Source organism: Gallus gallus, chromosome 3 (assembly GCF_016699485.2).
Source record: "Gallus gallus isolate bGalGal1 chromosome 3, bGalGal1.mat.broiler.GRCg7b, whole genome shotgun sequence".
Classification (NCBI taxonomy): domain Eukaryota; kingdom Metazoa; phylum Chordata; class Aves; order Galliformes; family Phasianidae; genus Gallus; species Gallus gallus.
This window is the reverse complement of record NC_052534.1, coordinates 35,646,664-35,665,421: the sequence shown is the minus strand read 5'-3', so window position 1 is coordinate 35,665,421 and position 18,758 is coordinate 35,646,664. Positions and strand designations below refer to the sequence as shown.

The 18,758-nt window shown below is 37.8% G+C and overlaps 1 protein-coding gene across 24 annotated transcripts in view; it reads right to left on the bottom strand.

Moving 5' to 3' along the window:
- Nucleotides 1-18,758, bottom strand: part of RGS7 (regulator of G protein signaling 7) — a 258,096-nt gene that overhangs the window by 153,839 nt on the left and 85,499 nt on the right. Inside the window, exon 1 of one of the 24 annotated variants that reach the window (XM_040696776.2) lies at nt 6,553-6,671. The exons of 22 other annotated variants lie outside the window; for them this stretch is intronic. In XM_040696776.2, coding sequence (XP_040552710.1) covers nt 6,553-6,606 — 54 coding nt within the window. In that variant the 5' untranslated portion in view covers nt 6,607-6,671. Of the gene's footprint in view, nt 1-6,552; nt 6,672-18,758 lie in introns of those variants that run through there. One more of the 24 variants, XM_040696772.2, reaches the window with a different exon arrangement.

Below are 18,758 nucleotides of genomic sequence, written 5' to 3'. Positions count from 1 at the left end.
CTTTCCAAACAAACGTATGGAGCTGTGCATGCTGACACATGAATGAGCATGCAGACATAAAAATCATTTTTAAATGTGTTTCCCATAGATTTATTACATACTCATCCTTCTGCAAATCAATTGAAATTTCTGATAACCAGCTAATTAGTTGACATGGAAAACTATTTTACTTAACACTACTGTCAACATTTATCTTACTTAAATCTTTATCAAGTAATTCTTTTAATTCCATTTTAAATTAATAAAATTGAAAATTGAAATTTTTTCACAGCAAAGCTTCTCTTCAGATTCTTTCCAGGCATAGGTGATTGTTTTATTTTTATTTTTTAATAAAGTGGGGAAAAGCATCTTTGCTTTAAACTATGACCAACAGGAAAGGGAAAATATTATCAAAAAAATCAAGTGAGGAACTGGTGGACCAGGCTGGCAAACAAAAGGTATGGGGTGATGGAGACATCAGAGAATTCATATCAACCTAACAGGAATGAAAGGAGCACTCTCAAAGTGCATGCACATAATTAAAGTTGTGTCTACAAGACTGCTCTTAGAGGAAGCTTTCATACCTTAGATGGGAAATCATCACAACAGGATGCTTCTCTGAAGTGCCTGTACACCAGTGCATACAGTAAGGAGAATAAGGAGGAAGAATCAGAGAGCTGCTTGCAGTTGCAGGGCTCTGATCTCATTGGGATAATGGAGACCCAGTGAGACAGCTTACACAGCAAGAACGCTGCAGTGGATATATATAGGCTCTATTTGGGAAGGACAGGCTGAAAGGCGAGGATGAGGTGTTTCCTGTTAAGTGAGAGAGCATTTGGAATGTATGGAGCTCTACCTTGGGATGAGAAGCCAGTGGAGCACACATGGGGACTGTGAGGTAAATAAATACAGGTGACTGTTTTTTCTTTAACGTAAGGGTGACTGAACACTAAAACAGGGAGTTTGTGGAGTCCTCATCCTTCGAGAGTTTCAAAACCTATCCAGGCATGAAAGTAAGTAGCCAGATCAGGCTAACTCTATTTCATAACTGGGTTGAGTAGCATGGTTGACCAAGGTAACCTCCAAGGGTTTGTTCCAGATTCCAGAGTTCTGTGGCTTCAGAAAGCATTTTGTTCAGCTACAACTGAATTGTAACGTAAAGCATCAGCATAAAGATACATTAGCAGCCTAAGATACAGTGCAACAGTTAAGATTTCTGGTTCACTGCTCCAAAGTTTTACCACACTCATTTTTATTAAAAAAAAAAAAAAAAAAAAAAAAAAAGAGTAGAGAAACAACTTCCTTATCTCTTATATTCTATAGGGCAGTGAAAAGACATTATATACAACCCAGCTTTGACATTCTACTGCTTTTTCCTGGTTCAGAAAGTTGAATGGCACTCTTATGGCATCACGTGCAATACCCCTCTTGCTAGCATGTACTTCTGAAAAAAAAATCTGCAGATATCAAGGAATGGCAAGAAAATGAGAGCTAAAGGATCAATAATGCCTGAAGAGAAGCTTAGAAGTCCCTGGATAAACGATTTTATGAAAGGCAGGCTCAAAATTTTGAAAAATGATGAATGCCTTCATCTTTACTGATCTCCATGAAATGATGAAGATACACAGCACTTAGCTGCTTGGTTTCCCTACTGACAAAATGAAGGCTTTCAATCAACTAATAGATGAAAGCTATTCAACAACTAATGAATTACTTTCATTATATCTTAATGTACTTAATGGAAAATTTATTCAGTTTATTCTGTTAGTGCAATCAGCAAGAAAATATTCCATATAAACAGAAGTTTTGTAGCATCTTTGGACACTGCACACAGACTTTTAAAAAAATAATTAATGAGTATCCTTAAGTGTTTTGAAAAAAAAAAATAGAAAAGTCTTTCTGGAAGCAAAGTGTTTTTTTTTTCAGCACAAATAAGCAGGAAAAAAAAACCAAAAAAAAAAAAAAAAAACCCCAGACATAAACTATAGAATCTTATCTATGTAGTCTCAAACCTCAAGTAGAATTATGAAATATAAAAGATAGCAATAATACAAAAGGAGACTCTGATTGAAAGATACAGTCATTTAACACCTGACAGAACAGTCAGATAAAACCTGAAAAGATCTTTTCATACTATTTTATTTCCTGCATTGATGTCTTAGCTATACAATGGATTTCATCAGTGCACTGGTGCATTTATTTTTTACTGCTGATGTGCTCATCTATAACTGAACGGTTTTGATTTTTTCCAGAGGAAACCAGTTTCCCCAAAAATAAAAAGAAAAATTCCCCTTCCCCTCAGCCTTTTTCATTCTAACTTCACACATTTTTCATTTCAAGTTTAAGGCTGAAAAAGTGAGTATCTAAGAGTATATGAAAGACAGCATTTTGAGAAGCAGTGTAATTTGTCAGTCTGAGAGTGAAGACGCTTTGTCCGCTCCAGGTCAGGTCTAAGATTGTCTTTAGCAGTATTATTTAATTCTTGCTCTCTCTCTCATATACTTTCAGGACATACGTAAGAAAATATCATGTCGTAACATGTACTTTATCTTTCCTCACAGTATGCTTTTACAGAAAAATGTTCTTCCTTCATCTACCCAGCCCATGATGACATCATAGAAAGCTACCAAGTTGGTCAAGCAATTTCCTCCTGGTGAATTTATGTTGGCTACTTCTGTTAACCTTCTCCTCTTCCAATTGCTTGGAGAGGGTATCCAGAACAAGTTGTTCCATCACCTTTCCAGAAACAGAGGTGAAGCTGACTGGCCTGTAGTTTCCCAGACCGTCCTTTTTACCCTTTCTGAAGACTGGAGTGGCATTGGCTATCTAAGTCTTATTGTTTATTTCACGTGCTGCACGCATTACTACACAGGCACTTCAGGCAAGAAGGTGCAGGCATCCCTAGAATGATACAAGATTTCACACAGGAATACTCACCCTTGAGGTGGCTAGCCTTCTGGCTTTTGTCATTAAAGGTAGCTAAGGAACATCTGTTACTGTTGTCACAGCTCATTCCACTGTCAATTGCAATGGCATGAGCACTGCCATTATGGACCCCATCCCACAATTCCTTCAGTTTAAAGCATGCCTCATTATGTTAGCCAGCCTGTTCTCCAAGCTGTGTGTATGCAACTCACCTACAAAGGACAATACATCTGTGCTATATCAAGAAATAAATACAGAAAAGCAATAGCTTTAACCCACATTTCAGAAGGACAGACTACAAGCAAATCATCCACCTTTCCTATCATGAGGTACCAATGCTTGTTTCCTTATCTTACTCTTTACAATTTGCAATTGTTGGGCCTAGGGCACATGGACTACAAAGACAGAGACAATTAATTTAAATTCTGTTAAGTTACCACAGAAATTGAAGGACATGGAATAGAATGTTGACCATGGGACATTTTACTCAGCACCTGGCCTAATGACTGCAGGTGGAGTCCACCTGGGTCACAGGGGGAATTCTATCCCAGAAGATGTCTGGCTGCATTGACAGAACTTTAAACTAGGTTTGAAGGGGGAAGGGAGTGATAGTGAGCCTGATCGTATCAAAGCGTGAGACAGCAGAGCTAAGTTAGAGGGACAAGGTGCTAGTGGGGACCCTCAACCTGCTACACCTTATGCAGGTGCATAAAACAACAAAGAGACTAAAGGTAAGTACTACACATTTTAATTGAGGAATTAAGGAGTTATCCTCCAAGAAGATGACAAGAACAGCTGTCCAGCTGAAGTGCCTCCACTTCAGTTTGGGAAACAAACAGGAGGAAGTGAAGCCACTGTGCAAGGGGAAAACCATGATATAGTTGCTGAAAGGCTTTTATAGGTACAACAACCAGAAAAGGAAAGTCCAGCAGGGCATATCCCCGCCTAGTGAGCCATACAGGCAGACTAGTGACAACAGACAAGGAGAAGACCAAAGTACTCAACAACTTTTTTGCCTCAGTCTTCACTAGTGACTGCTATTCACACACTGCCCTTAAGAAGATGGTTCAGAAGGTGGGAGCAGTGGGGAGTAATGCACTTCCTGCTTTAAGTGAATATCAGGTCCCAGTGAGATGCATCCAGAATCCTAAGGGAATTGGCTGACACAGTCACCAAGCCACTCTCAATGATACTTGAAAAGTCATGGCAGTTAGGTGAAGTCCCTGGTGACTGGAAAAAAAGGCAATATAGCATCAATTTTTTAAGGGTAGAAAGAATGACCCAGGGAACTACAGCCTTATATCTGTGCCAGAGAACATCATGGAACAGATACTCCTAGAAAATATGCTAAAGCACAATGAAGACAGGGAGCTGATATGGGATAAACAGCATGGCTTCACCAAAGGCAGGTCCTGCCTGGCCAACCTTGTTGCTTTTTATGATGGTATAACAGCATCACTAAAGAAGGGAAGAGCCACTGATATCGTCAGTTTGGACTTCATTAAGGCCTTTGACACAGTCCTTTACCTATTTTTCCATATGCTTGTTTCTCATTGTACTTTTATTTCCTGTTTTTATCAACTCTACTGACATTCCATGTTGAAACTCTATTTGCAAAGCAGTATTTCAGGAATAAATCTATGCCCTAGAAGAAATAGTTTGTCTGTAAACTATACAATGATGTTTCATATGAAGTTCACCAATATTATGTGTACTTGATTAATTCCTATCTACTCCCTGATGATTCCTTTGACGTTATTTAAGATCCAAGATAGTGAAACTCCTACAATTTCCTCAAGTAATTACTACTCAAGTTTTCTACCCTTTGTCTTAGACTTGAATCTCCAAATTTGAATTATGTTTTTGGTTTTATAATGGCTTTTTTTCTACACATATTGTGCTTGTAGGGTATCAGCTGAAAAGCTTACACCTCTTATTTTGAAGTTTATCCTTCAGCACACTAGGTAAACTATGAGGAACTGATGCAATTAAATAACAGAGTGAAAAATGAAATAAAAACAACTCAGAATGTGTTTGCTTATACTGCAGCACGTTATCATAGATTTCATTTTTAATTCAATCTTAATAAAGAATTATTCCCATGGTATTTAAAGGTTTAAAAAAAATCCAGGGATTCTTTTCTACTTCAATGGAAAGCAGCTTCAGAGAAAATATATTTTTTAATTTCATTTGGATTTGTGAACAACTGTTTGAATTAAGTGTAAATTAATGAAGATATACATAGGAGTGATAGTGGTATAGAAATGATTGCTCAGTTAGGAAGTTAAATGAGGCGATCGGTTCCTGACGCACTACATGGCAATTCCTGCAGGTTTTTTATTTTTTTCATAGCCTAGGTTTATTAGATACATGCTGGATCCTTTGTGTTGCTTGTTACAGTCGAACTCTAACAGCCAGTATCTAGTCTTCTCAATACTGTATAGTCAGGAGCATGCCAACAGTTGCCTTGAGAATCAATTTTGGCAATTTGTATCTTCTTCTTTTCCTTCTCAGATATAAGCCATTCTCCTCTCTCCTTTGAACCTCTCATTACCCTATTTGCTTTCTAATTGCTGGTATACATCCCTCAACCCAGCTAAGATCCCAGTACTTCTGAACCAAAGTTACAGAAAACAAAACTCAACTTTACCATTCAGAACTCAAAAATAGCAAGTGTCCCCCATGTCATAGATCACTCAGGTATAGCCTGTAACTACCATCTTCTGATCCACTACAATGATTCATTTGTAAACTACTCATAAATATCTTCAAAGCACCATCTTGGGATTCAATAATCTAATTCAGCAGACAGATGGCCAAGCGCTATTCCAACTCAATTATTTATGATTTCGTAGTAGAGTTATGTAGATTAATTTCTGTAATTTCTTTTAGGTGTCTGGTAAAAAAAGGCTGTTAGTGACAGATGTTAAGCCAGATAATGAACACTGTGGATTCTTTGCAGTGCAAGATGTACTGCTTCTGGATGAAAGAGAAAAAAAAATAGCCTGATTAAAATAGCATTAAAAGTTTTAGCATTTTCTTTGATTAGTGTAGGGCTCTTTCTAATTTCCCTGATAAAACAAAGTAAAATACACACACACACACACACAATAAATAAATAAATTATAGTATGGAAGATTTCCAAGCTGATGACTATGAGAATCTGAACAGGATACACTGAGCAAGGATTACTTCCTTTTGTCTTGCCTCTTGTACACTTTATCTAAATATCTGCACTGGATTCCAGAGAAAAAGTGTAAGTTTAGCTCTTCGTAAGGCTCGAAGTGTTTTCAAGGGACTGAAATAAAAATTGAAGATAAAACACTCAAGACATACTCAGACAACACTATAAAAACAAACAGAACCAAACAAGAGAACCAGTGAGACCCCAACTGTTGCTTCCAGTGATGCCCATTCATGAAGGCATTCAAGGACATAGTGGATGCTGTGCAGATGTTGTCTGATTGAAAATGGAAGGATTTTAAGTACTGGGAGCTGACACCTATACTAGAAAGACAACCAACTCCTCTGCATTTTCAAGAAGCTTACCCCATCTGTACGTTAAGGCTACACAACTGGGGATGAAGCAACTGAAACTATTAAATCAAATGAAGCTATTAAATAAATACCTCTGTGAAAGAGATTTACCTCAGTTTTCTTCTCTGCTAAGGAAGAAGCATCTGGCAGATGTGGGCGTGCCATGCTGATTGTGAAACTGGACTTCAGCACGTGGAGAACTGTGTTGGCATACTGGAGAACTGTGTTGGCATAAATGGGAGGACAAACAGTGGGAGAGGGAACACATTAAACTAGCAATGCTGATGAAATGCTCGAAAACTGTTGCCGCTCACTCCTTCCACAACTGAACAATACAATACCACCAGCTTCTTTTATATGGATAACTAAGGAGACTAGTTTTAAAAGAAAGAGGAGCAAAAAAGACAGGAAGAGAAAACTGGAAGTTGGTACTGTTGGATAAAAAATCACGCACTTAAAATGTTGCACAGCATCTCCGCAAGAGTAAAATGCTGTAGCAGGACAAACACTGTGAAGAATTCCTCATACTGAAAACCTGGCTGTTGCAAATTCTCTGTAATGATTTTTCAGGTTTAAAAAATGACAAGATTGTTAATGCTGTGGCTGTAAGCATCATAGGTACCACTGATATCAATGAAAAAATAGTATTTTAATCGGACTTTATTCCAAGATTTCCAAATATGGTGAAAAATCAATAATCAGTAAGCTGTTCTAGCAGGCAGTCAAACTGAGGAGGTAGAAACTTTCAGCTGGTAAGACTCAGACATCTACAGAGCAGATGATGATTTCCACTGATAGAAACAATTTCTATTCTTTTACCTCTATTTAGAAGGTTGTCAAAACCAGATGCTTTTTTTTCATGACACTCTTCTCTATATTGCTGTGATTTCTACAACCTTATCTGTGCCAAATCAATCATTTTGGTGACCCATGCTCCAACGTAGTGGCATAAAGCATCATCAGAAATAATGGCCAGGAAATCTTTGTCAGAAGGGGAAAACCTTGTTTTCTTGTTCAATACTGTGTCCTTAACGGAGAGACACTGTACAGAGTGCTAGCATCTAATCCATTTAAACTACTGGTTCTGTCCATCTATTTGATGATAACTGGCAAAACCAGCAGCAGAAATGAGATTAGAAGTATTACTTCACTTTCATTTTAAATTGTGAATTTTAATGTTTTTTCATTGCCTCTATTTCTCTGCCTCACCTAAGTGACCCAGAACACATTTTTCTTCTATCATAAGTCTACCAGTTTTAATCCTCTACTTATTGCCCACAGGAAGAATCTCAAAAGTAAGAGCAGACTCAGTTTGAGTAGGTTATAACCAGGTATCACTCCTTTCTTAATCTACAAAAGATAATGCAAAGCACAGTGTTGTTTATAATTTGATGTCTGATAAATTGTTGTGTTAAGCTCTCAGAAGAACAGATGGTACTACAGAACACCTTGCTAGAGCTACAAAAATAGAAACATACTAAGGCAACTGCTTTTTAGAATTCCCTCAGCCACTTCCCTTATACTGTAGCAAACCTTCCACTAGTACACTTGCATTTTCTGTGCAAACAAGACAGAAATAAGTAAGACTTCAGTAATAGTCAAAGATAAAAGGACTTCCACTGTGAGCCAGTGGCAAGTGTGTAATTTGTCTACACTCAAGAGTCTTAGTACTACATTTGAAAATTAGTTGTTGTCGTTTATATACACATTCAAGTTTATATCAATACAATTTACTGACCATAACGAAGGTTTTGTTATACATGTGTACACCATGAAATAATAACTTAAGTATTTTATAATGTCCATTACAATACCAATTATAATAATATAACCAAAATGAAGCAATCTTTTCAAACCCAGCTTACACATAAGTGAAAAATGAAGAGATTGCTTTGCTTCTATTAAAGAATATAAAATTTCCAATCTGAGAAAAAAAATAATTGCTTTATTTCAGTATTGGTTAAAGCAAAAACAGATACCTGCTTTAGCATAAAATCATAGAATCACCAAGTTTGGCAAAGACCTCTAAGATCACGTAGTCCAACCATTCACCTACCACCAATATTTACCCACTGAACCATGTTCCTTCATATGGCATCTAAACATTTCTTGATTACCCCCAGGGACAGTGACTCAACCACCTCCCTGGGCAGCCCATTCCAGTGCCTGACCACTCTTTCAGAAAAGAAATTTTTCCTAAGATCCAACCTGAACCTCCCCTGGTGCAACTTGAAGCCTTTCCCTTTAGTCCTATTGCTAGTTACACAGGAGAACGGGCTGACCCCTACCTCACCACAATCTCCCTTCAGGTACTTGTAAGATAGCAATAAGGTCACTCCTGAGACTCCTCTTCCTCTGACTAAACAATCCCAGTTCCCTGCCACTCCCCCTAAGATTGTGCTTCAGACCCCTCATTGGCTTTGTTGTACCCCTCTGGACACGCTCCAGGACCTTAATGTCTGTCTTGTAGCGAGGGGCCCAAAACTGAACACAGTACTCAAGGTGCAGCCACACCAGTGCTGAGTACAGGGGGCAACCAACTCCCTGCTCCTGCTGGCAACACTATTTCTTATACAAGACAGGATGCCATTGGCTTTCATGGCTATCTAGACACTCTGTTGGCTCCTGTTTAGCTGAGTGTTCACCAACATTTCTTAGACACAGTCTTCCAGACACTCTGCCCCAAGCCTTTAGCACTGCCTGGGGTTGTAGTGGCCAAACTGCAGGACCAAGCACTTGGTGTTGTTGAACTTCATTCCATTGGCTTCAGCCCTGTGATCCAGCCTGTCTATAGGTCCTTCTGTAGGGCCTTGCTACCCTCAGGATCAACACTGCCTGCAAACTTGGTGTCATCTGCAGTTACTGTGAGTGCACTCAATCTCCTTGTTCAGGTCATAATAAAGATACTAAACAGGACAGACCCCAACACCTGGGGAACACCACTTGTGGCCATTCACCAGCTGGATTTAACTCCGTTCACAATGACTCCCTGGACCTGGCCAAGCAGACAGCTCCTTACCCAGAGTAAGGAGTGCACCTGTCCAAGCCATGGGCTGCAAGCTTCTCCAGGAGAATACTGTGGGAGACAGAGTCAAAGGTTTTGCTTAACTCCTGGTAGATTACATCAAGAGCTTTTCCCCCATCCACCAGGCAAGTCACTGAACATAGAAGGAGATAAGGTGGGTCATGCAAGACCTGCCGTTTGTCTGGCTGGGCCTGATCCCCCAGCTGCCCCACACACACACTGTGATCGCACTCCAGATGATCTGTTCCATAACCTTCTTCAGCACCGAGGTCACGCTGACAGGCCTATAGTTTCCTGAATTCTCCTTATGACCATTATTGTAGATGGAAGTCACATTGGCAAGCCTCTAATCCTTTGGGATCCCACCAGTAGACCAGGAATGCTGATAAATGGTGGAAAGTGGCTTGGCAATCACCTCTGTCACCTCCCTCAGCACCCTTCAGTGGATCCCATCAGGCCCCATGGATATGTGGCAGTCCAGATGGAGCAGTAGGTCTCTAAGTGTTTCTACCTGAATTGTAGGGGGTTTCATCTGCTTCCCATCTGAGACTTCCAGGTCAGGGGGTAGAGTACCCAAGGATAAAATTTTAAATATGGTATAGAAATGTATTTCTTTTTGGAGCTACATTATACATCCTAATTAAATCTTAATCCTTATCCTTTGTACACAGGACATTGAATTAGTCCACAGTTTCCACCTACTACCCTCTGAATGAGACAACTCCCTATGAAAAAAAAAAGCATACATGAGCTCATAGTAACAGGCTGTATAGTGATACATATGTTCACACTGCATGGACAACTTAATAATGCCTTGACTTTTGAGATTTCCATCTTACACAGTCAATATTACTGTCTATCACTGTGCACAGATTTCCTGTATTTCTAAACACTAAGAGGCAAGTTAAGAAATGTCAGTGCATTTAGTTCTATGTTAAGCTATCAGTGTGGTTGGAATTCTTGCTGCAGTAAGATAACAAATTTAAAATCTTTCCTTTGATTTCAAGTTTCCTTTGAACTAGTGAGAAGGCACTCCCTTTCAAACTTCCCAAGGTACATACAAACAGGAGAAGAAAGAATATTTAAATGATTGCATAGCTATTTTCATAAATTTAAGCGTAACAAGTTAGGTAATCTTTCAGAAAATATTTAATAAACAATAATCTCTTCACTGGGTCTCCAAAAGAATATTTCTAATCAGCCTAGGTCTCTGAAAAAATATGGGGCATTATAATAAATTACCCAGCTACAATAGTTGCTCCAAGTTATTTTAGTAATAGAATTTTACTTAACTCATTTACAAAAAAATGAATGAATTTCCTTGCAATATAGAAACTGTAGCCACATTTTGTTTGAAACCACATTTGCTAATTTCAAGGTCCAAAATAAAATTTATAATGCTTTTACACTAAAGCTTGACTATAATACCATGTCTGCATGTTGTTCTTGTTTTTAAATCTATGGCATCTGGGCAAAATAGTTACCTGCTGAGACTCAGGTTTAATAGCTCTGTTTTTTATTCCGCTTTTCTGGATTCAGAAATAATTCTTCAGCTCAAAATGATGTTTATACAAGACCCAGTCACATGAAAAGGTAGATGTCTGTCTTCCAATTTCTCAAGCACGGACTCCATATGCATACTCAATTTTTACATCTTCACTATATAGTTCATTTTTTTAAAAAAACTGAAACTCTGCCCTCCTGGTCCCTATGTCATGACTAGAAATTCTTGAAGCCAAGACCTCAGCCCTGATCTCAGAGTGCGTTATAGCTTTTTGCCTAAATCTAGTCAGAAATTTTTACAAAATTACAGTGAACAAAACCTCAGAAAATTACAACTGAAAACAGGCTTTGCTTTTAACATTGCAACTGGGAAATGTTTCTAACCTTTGCTGTTCTAAGGTAACACCCTAGAATTTATTTGGCCAGCAGCTAAACTGAAAAGGTGGAGACATTCAGTATGTAAGAACCAAACAAGTTCACAGCAGATCTACCACTGATGGGAGATTGTTTTTATTCTTTTAACATTTTGTCTATTTAGAAGGTTCCCAAATGCAGACATGGAACCTCATATCTCATGACACTCTTTATATATTGCTAGTGATTTTCAATCGTTATCTGTGCCAAATCAATCATTTTTGTGATTTCTAAGGTAACATTTTAGAACAGTAAGCTTCTTATTAACAGCCATAACAAGGCATAGTAATTCATATGGACTTTTTTTTTTTCCAGAACATAAGCTGCTGTGGTTTGGCTGACAGATAAATGAGTCATCAGTCTGTCAAATAAGAGAGTAAAAACACTAGGTATGAAAGTCTTGAAAAACAAGGCATTTGGAGGTCATTCAATCAGTGGGATATGAATTTTAAAAAGAGCTAGCATTCTGTTAGAAAAGTCAGTCTCAAGGTCAAGAAAATTACCTGGTACTGTTGGTATGCACATGTTAAAAAACACATGCTGCTGTAGATGCACAGGCTGAACTAAGCCCCATTTCAGGACAGCATTTTAGAGTGTGGCACCAAGAAGAGGCACCAGCACTAAAAAGTGCCTGCAGCAGCTGGGAGCCATCTTCTCTCTGGGCTCCAGGGCACACACCACTCTGTTCTCTCCAGCCTCACAGCAATAATATCCATATTCTTCTGACCATGCCTCTGTTTCAACAGTGAAATGACTCTTTTGGTATTACTCAGCAGCAAATACATGTGATACAAAACCTGAGAGAAGCCTGGTCAGGTGCAGGGAATGCAGCCAAATTGAAGTAAGCATACATCACCTTCAGCTGCCAACACAAAGCCTTCTAACCCATGATTTGTTGCTGTGACTGAAATGACTGATTCCTTTTTCAGCACTATGGACATTTAGAAGAACCACAGGATATTATATGAACATGTATTTTCAACAGCTGCAAGATCAGCACTGACATGTGCTCAGGTGCTGGCAGAGGCTACCCTGTGCCAGATACAGCTATACTTTGTTCATCTCACAGATCTGTTGGGAATGTCTGATAAAAACTACCACTGGTAAGAAAATTCAGCACGGTACTCAGAACAGGCAAAAGCAGATATCCAGCCTTTTCCCTTTTCTGTTCCCCCTCCTTTCCCTTGCGTGATTCAACAGTCTGGAAAACCACTCACACACGTACTACATTTTTCTGGTCTAATGGTTTACTGGGGTGACATTTTTATAAACCAAGACTGAACTAGGGTTTAGTTGGAGGTAGAGCAAAGCAGTTCCTAAACTACAAACATGAGAAGTGCTGTTATCTATCTGAATCGGAAATTTCAATTTGGCTTCTGAAATACAGACTTGAAGCAGTTTTGATTTAACATGATTTGCCTTCTACTCCCATCATCTCACTGACAAAGCAAAGATTATGTAAATTTGGAGTATTCCAAGTATTGTGACAAATATTTTGATATTTCTACTATTCTACAGAGGAAGAAATACGCTTTGACAAAGGTATACTTCCTTTAAATGGGTTATCTCCATCTAGTTCAGTATAAATGTTTCTGATATTGATGTTTCCCATTGACTTTTACAGCAGCTTTCATTCCTGCTTATGCTTTTCATCCAAAATAATCACAGAAACTTTTAAAACTCTCTACATCCTGCACAGAGAACCCAATCAATGAGCAGTTTTCCTGCAGCAGCTAATGTTTTTCAGCACTACAAAGTAGAAGATAATGTACTTTAGTATTATCCTATGTGTTGAGCCGCATAAGGTTCATTAATAGAGGAGCAATAAATAAAACATTGCATGCTTTATTTTAAGGTAAACGCAAGTGATAGAAACTGAAAATGCCACGTTGAAAGTTTGTTTTTTAAATTCTACTTAGAACTCAATTTTCTCATCTTAACATTCTAAGATTGTTCATTCTTATTATGCAGAAAAATGCCTTCTTCAGCAAATGGTCCCTTTGTGAATGGCTATTAAATGTCGCTTATCAAAACACATTTCAAATAAATAAAATACATTTAAATTCTTCCAGATTATACTGCCATCTGGAAGACACCAATATTTACATATAAGATTAAATTTTTTCTAATTTGCTTTTCAATTTCTTTAGAATTCTAATGTTGAGGATTCAGAAAGATTCAGAAACAAAATGTTCACATCTCAAAAACATAAAAGAACATTTACAATACATATAATGAATACCTAAAAATGCCTTAGGCTATGCTAAGTATAAAGATGCATTCATTCATTCCAATTATAATTGGACTGTGATTTCTTTCACAAACAAGGCATTTGTTCTTTATATAATCATTCATATTATACAAATGTATGTAATCACTGTATATTTGTATAAAAAATATTAATCAAAAATAACTTGGATTGTTATTCAAGCATTAAAACAAAAAAATCATCATCATCATCAACAACAACAAAAAACAGAGAAAAGAACACCCTTGTAATTAAGGATTGCCTGCACAGTACTACTTCATTGACCTGATGCTCTCTATTTCTGACATTAACATCTAACTATCTGTGTCTCTCTTCAAAAGATGAAAACCTAACTGAAAACAATGAGGCACAGCTGACAACTCCGTATGTTTTTTCTGCAGTCTCCAGTTTTTAGTTGTACTCTACTGAGTTTTTTAACCTATACTCTTTGGACATTTAGGAGTCCTAAGCCACCATTTTTAAAAAATGAATTCAGGGTCTTTTCAAAGTAGAATCAGAATAACCTTTAAAAAATCAGACCATATCATCGACTTTTCAGAGCTCTGGACAACACATTCACAAATGGCAAGCTTTCACAAAGGAAAACAAAACAACAATAGTCTTAAAGAATTGATTTGTGATAGGAAAACTCACAGGCTTTTTTATGTGCAACACTTCACATACAGAAACCTAAGAATTAATAAATATCTGCCTTTTGTTGTTATCAAACAAAATCTGTAGTACTCTGTAACGCAGTTACATGGTCTTCAGTAAGTTTTAGAGAAGACAGAAGACTGTAGTACAGAAAAAGTAATTAAGTCTGTTAAATCTTGAACACAAATCCAGCAAGTCTCAACACCTGCTAAAAGTTTATTGAAGCTCTTGGATATGACACTAAAGGATGGTTTTTTCATGGTGCTGCAAAAGCATTTATCTCAGCAGTCCAATCTGCTGTTGACTTCACAGCTCACTGACAGGCATTCACAAGCTGTTTCTTTCATTATACTCTTCCTTGTGATCAGTGAAAATAACCACTGCTAGTCAAGCGCAAAACCACCAGAAGCAGCTGTAGTCATCACTGGGGGTACAGACCTACCAACACCTAGTTACATTTTTCCCATGCTTTTCAACCCAAGTGTGAGAATTTCCTGTCTAAAAATCAAGTGCAGCTCCCCTAGTTTTGCTGTAAAGATTTTCTGAAAGTTGACTTACCGCAGCAATACAGTAAGAGCAAACAACACAGCAATACCAACTTGAATTTGCAGGTAATTTGGAGACTATCACCCTTTCAGCTGACACTAACCAATATCCTTCACTTATTACCAACTTTCTCAAGGACCCTAAGGGTTCACTGTTTTCTGCTACAATAATCCAGGCACCATTCTGTTTCCTTTGCTGCTCACCTGACTGAGCCTACTCTTGCTCTGATGTTTTTCATTAAGAAATAAATAAACCATGTTTCCTGTACTCTTCTTCGCAAATTCTAATGGGATAAAGACCGCTGCTGGAGCTTTCTACAAAAATTTGTCCCACAGAAGTCTAATCTGGCTGATTACAAAATGATATCCAATTAGAGATCATTGCAGAAATCTCTTTCCTTAAAGAAACAAACAAAAACCTAAACACTCAAAAAGACAACAGGTAAACTTTATATTCTAGAACATTTTCAAACAGGAAAAGTATCTTGTGTGTCTTGGCAGAGATATGAAGCCTAGGAATAAATTGCACAGGATGACAAATGGGAATATTGAAAAAGGTGTTTCTAATGTACAAATTGAAACACCTCATAAACCCATTTTAAGAAAAACAATAGTACAGTATAAGTAACAGGAATTACAGCTAGGTGAACAACTTTAAAAGCAAAGGCAATATACCCTTCCTTTGGAAGTACTAGTTAATTAACCATGATCAAAAGCACCTGCTGGGTAACTCTAAGGACTGAAGTTAGGTTGTTTGTTTGTTTTTCAAGTGACAAAAAAGATGCATGTATTTTACCCTTGTCAGCAAATAAGGGAAAGATTATGTTCTAAATGAACTGTTTCCCATGGAGAAAGTTACTACATTCTATTTCTTGCCAGTTTTATATTCATAAGATCTTCCTTAAAAGCGTGAAGGCATCCATTCTTCTATTTCTTATATAAGCTTTCTCTAGGAAGGATTAATGAATGAACCAGCAGTATTTGCATAATAGTTGTCCAAGGATGTTATTTAAAGAGAAAGCCGTAACACCTGTGGTTGACCAAATCCTCAAGACCAAATACACAAAAAGTTCCCATTAAGTTTAGTAGGAGATTTACCTACACAAGAAGCACTATCCAGAACAGAGAGGTAAGATTTCTGCTCCACCAGCTTTCAGTCTGAATCAGGTTAGATACAGTGTGCAATGAAGCACAGGGTTAGGCTTAAGATAGAGCAAATAGGCACAATATAGAATAACATTACAGTCATTATCCTAACAGAACTATAATCCATAGCATGACATAATGGCAAAAAGACAACACTTGTTATAATACAGAACTTTTTGCTGCTTTAGGGCTTTGCTGTAGCAGATAGAAGCAACTCTCTGCAACCTTAAAATAAGGTATTGTATAACTGTATTATCTCAGATTCTTTGTTGTAGGTGGCCATCACTGAGCTTTTGGCACAGAGCTGGCTCAGTGTCCAGATCGTGCCCACTTTGTTGGTTGGGTGAGTGGGAGGGTTTTGTTTTGAAGTGGCAGAAAACGATTTTTAAAGAATAGTTTAAATAACAAAAACAATCTTAGATTTCACCTCAGAAATGGCATTCCAGGAAGCCAAGGCACTGCAAATCACCTTTCCTCTGTCTCCAAAGGGAGCTGCAAAGTGCAGAAATAGATCTGTCCTATGCCTCCTCCTGCTTAACTAGTAAATATATACAGCATCCTTCAAACACCTTCACTGGATTGTTGCTCATTTTTATGATGACACAGAATCACAATCATTGAGATTGGAAGAAATCTCTGGAGATCGCCCAGTCCAGCCGCTTGCTCAAAATGGGGTCAGCCAGATTACAATTAAATGCAAGCAGTTCAGAGGACCTGTCAAGTTGCTGCAAAACCTCTGTGTTCTATTCAGTAATCTCAGGGCATTTCAAAGTAGTAGCAATTCAAATTTTATGTTGTCTAAAACTAACTACCTAAATCTTTATGTTGCACCTCTGAGTCTCTGCATTATTACCTAAAGCAGCATCATGACCTTAAAGGCAAACCTGTTATATTTATGTATAAAAAAAAGAAGCTAAGACATTTTAGAACCAGCAAATAATTTCTCTTGGTTTAAAGAACAGTCACTTTTAACTAGGGAGACATACTATGGCGTAAGTACAACACATGATTTCAGTTTTTACCTGTATTGCTTATGAAAGAAAAACTTTATTAATTAAACAATGGTAAACATTCTAAAACTGCACAAATGAGTGAAAAATATACTTACCAATGAACATTAAATAGCACAACATAAATTAAGATGTTAAAGAATGTGAGGTAGTCGTCTTTTCATGCCTGTACAAGCTCCACCTCTGAAAAACGGCAGTTTGACTTAGGAAAGTTATTTATATTTGTTGATTAGTTTACCATAAGAAGAATGCATTATTCTTCAAAATGCCTTTGAACTTCAAAATAATATTAAGTGTTTGACATGGCTGATATTTATTTTCACTTCTATCCACATCCAATGCACAGAATTTGTCCAGAATTAATGCACAATGAAACTGTTGAGGGGTCAGGAGCACAGGTCTTATGAGGAGCAGCTGAGGGAGCTGGGATTGTTTAGTCAGGAGAAGAGGAGGCTCAGGGGAGACTTTATCACTATCTGCAACTGCCTGAAGGGAGGCAGTGGCGAGGTGGGTGTAACTAGCATCAGGACTAAAGGGAATAGCCTCAAGTTGCACCAGGGGAGGTTCAGGTTGGATCTTAGGAAAAATCTGTTTTCCAAAAGAGTGGTCAGCTACTGGAAAGGGCTGCTCAGGGAGGTGGTTAAGTCACTGTCCCTGGAGGTGTTCAAGAAACGTTTAGATGCAGTACTAAGGGGACATGGTTTAGCAGGTAAGTATTGATGGTAAGTGGACAGTTGGACTAGATGATCTTACAGGTCTTTTCCAACCTTGGTGATTCTATGATTCTAGGTAATGCAAATCACATAACTAACATTTTTATATGGTGTTATTGCCCTGATGTTGAAGAGCCTGAGGATTTCAGCCATCTCAGTGATAGCTTAATCTTTCTGCTGTTCCACTTGACGACTCTGCGAAGGTTACCACGATAACTTGACTGGGGTAAAATGACATCAAGTAGAAAATCAGTAATATGTCAGTTAGGAAGTACTCCTTCAGGCAGAATACTGGGACTTACTTCAAGACAGCCCAGGGGGGATAATAATTAAATAAATAGTAATTAAAAAAAAAAAAAAAAACCCTCAATGCATTCATCTGAGTTCCAGTTCTGCAAATACTTCAGATGAAAGAAATCCAGTTGATTGAGAAAATGTAATGTGTACAAAGTGCTGACAATTTATTTGTTGTTTTTGTTGTTTTCTTTTTCTACATACTTAATAAAGATTTCTGGTCTCCTTTCCTTTAGTTTGATTGAGACTCTGTGTCTCTTTGTTGTTTTGGTGATTACCTGAATTTCAATCTCTTTAAGCCTAAGGGAAAAAAGACATTGATTGGCTATGAAAAACATACTGATGCTGTACTCTCAGATATGTTTTAAGAACCCAGATTTCACTTCCTATGAGACATAGAGCTTACATAAATTTGCAGACTATATCCCACAAGCAAAACCAGCAGTAGCCAGCATACACTGCTGTGATGTCAATCTTAGCACAGCATTTCAGCAGACTCCTACTCTTGTGGTCTGACAACATGGATGAAAAGTATTTCTGCCTATGCCTGTGGAATCTACATACTCTGGCAACAAATCAGAAGCTCTGAGTCTGGGATTGAATACTATACCACCTATATCTCTACACAAAGATTTTCTTCATGTGAGTAGTCAATTGCAATCACACATAGCCTTTTCCAAAAGACAAGTTCTCTACAAATTCACTGTTATTGTCACCTATGGATAAACTATTTCCATCATTTGACTAGAGGAAATAGGATGTCAG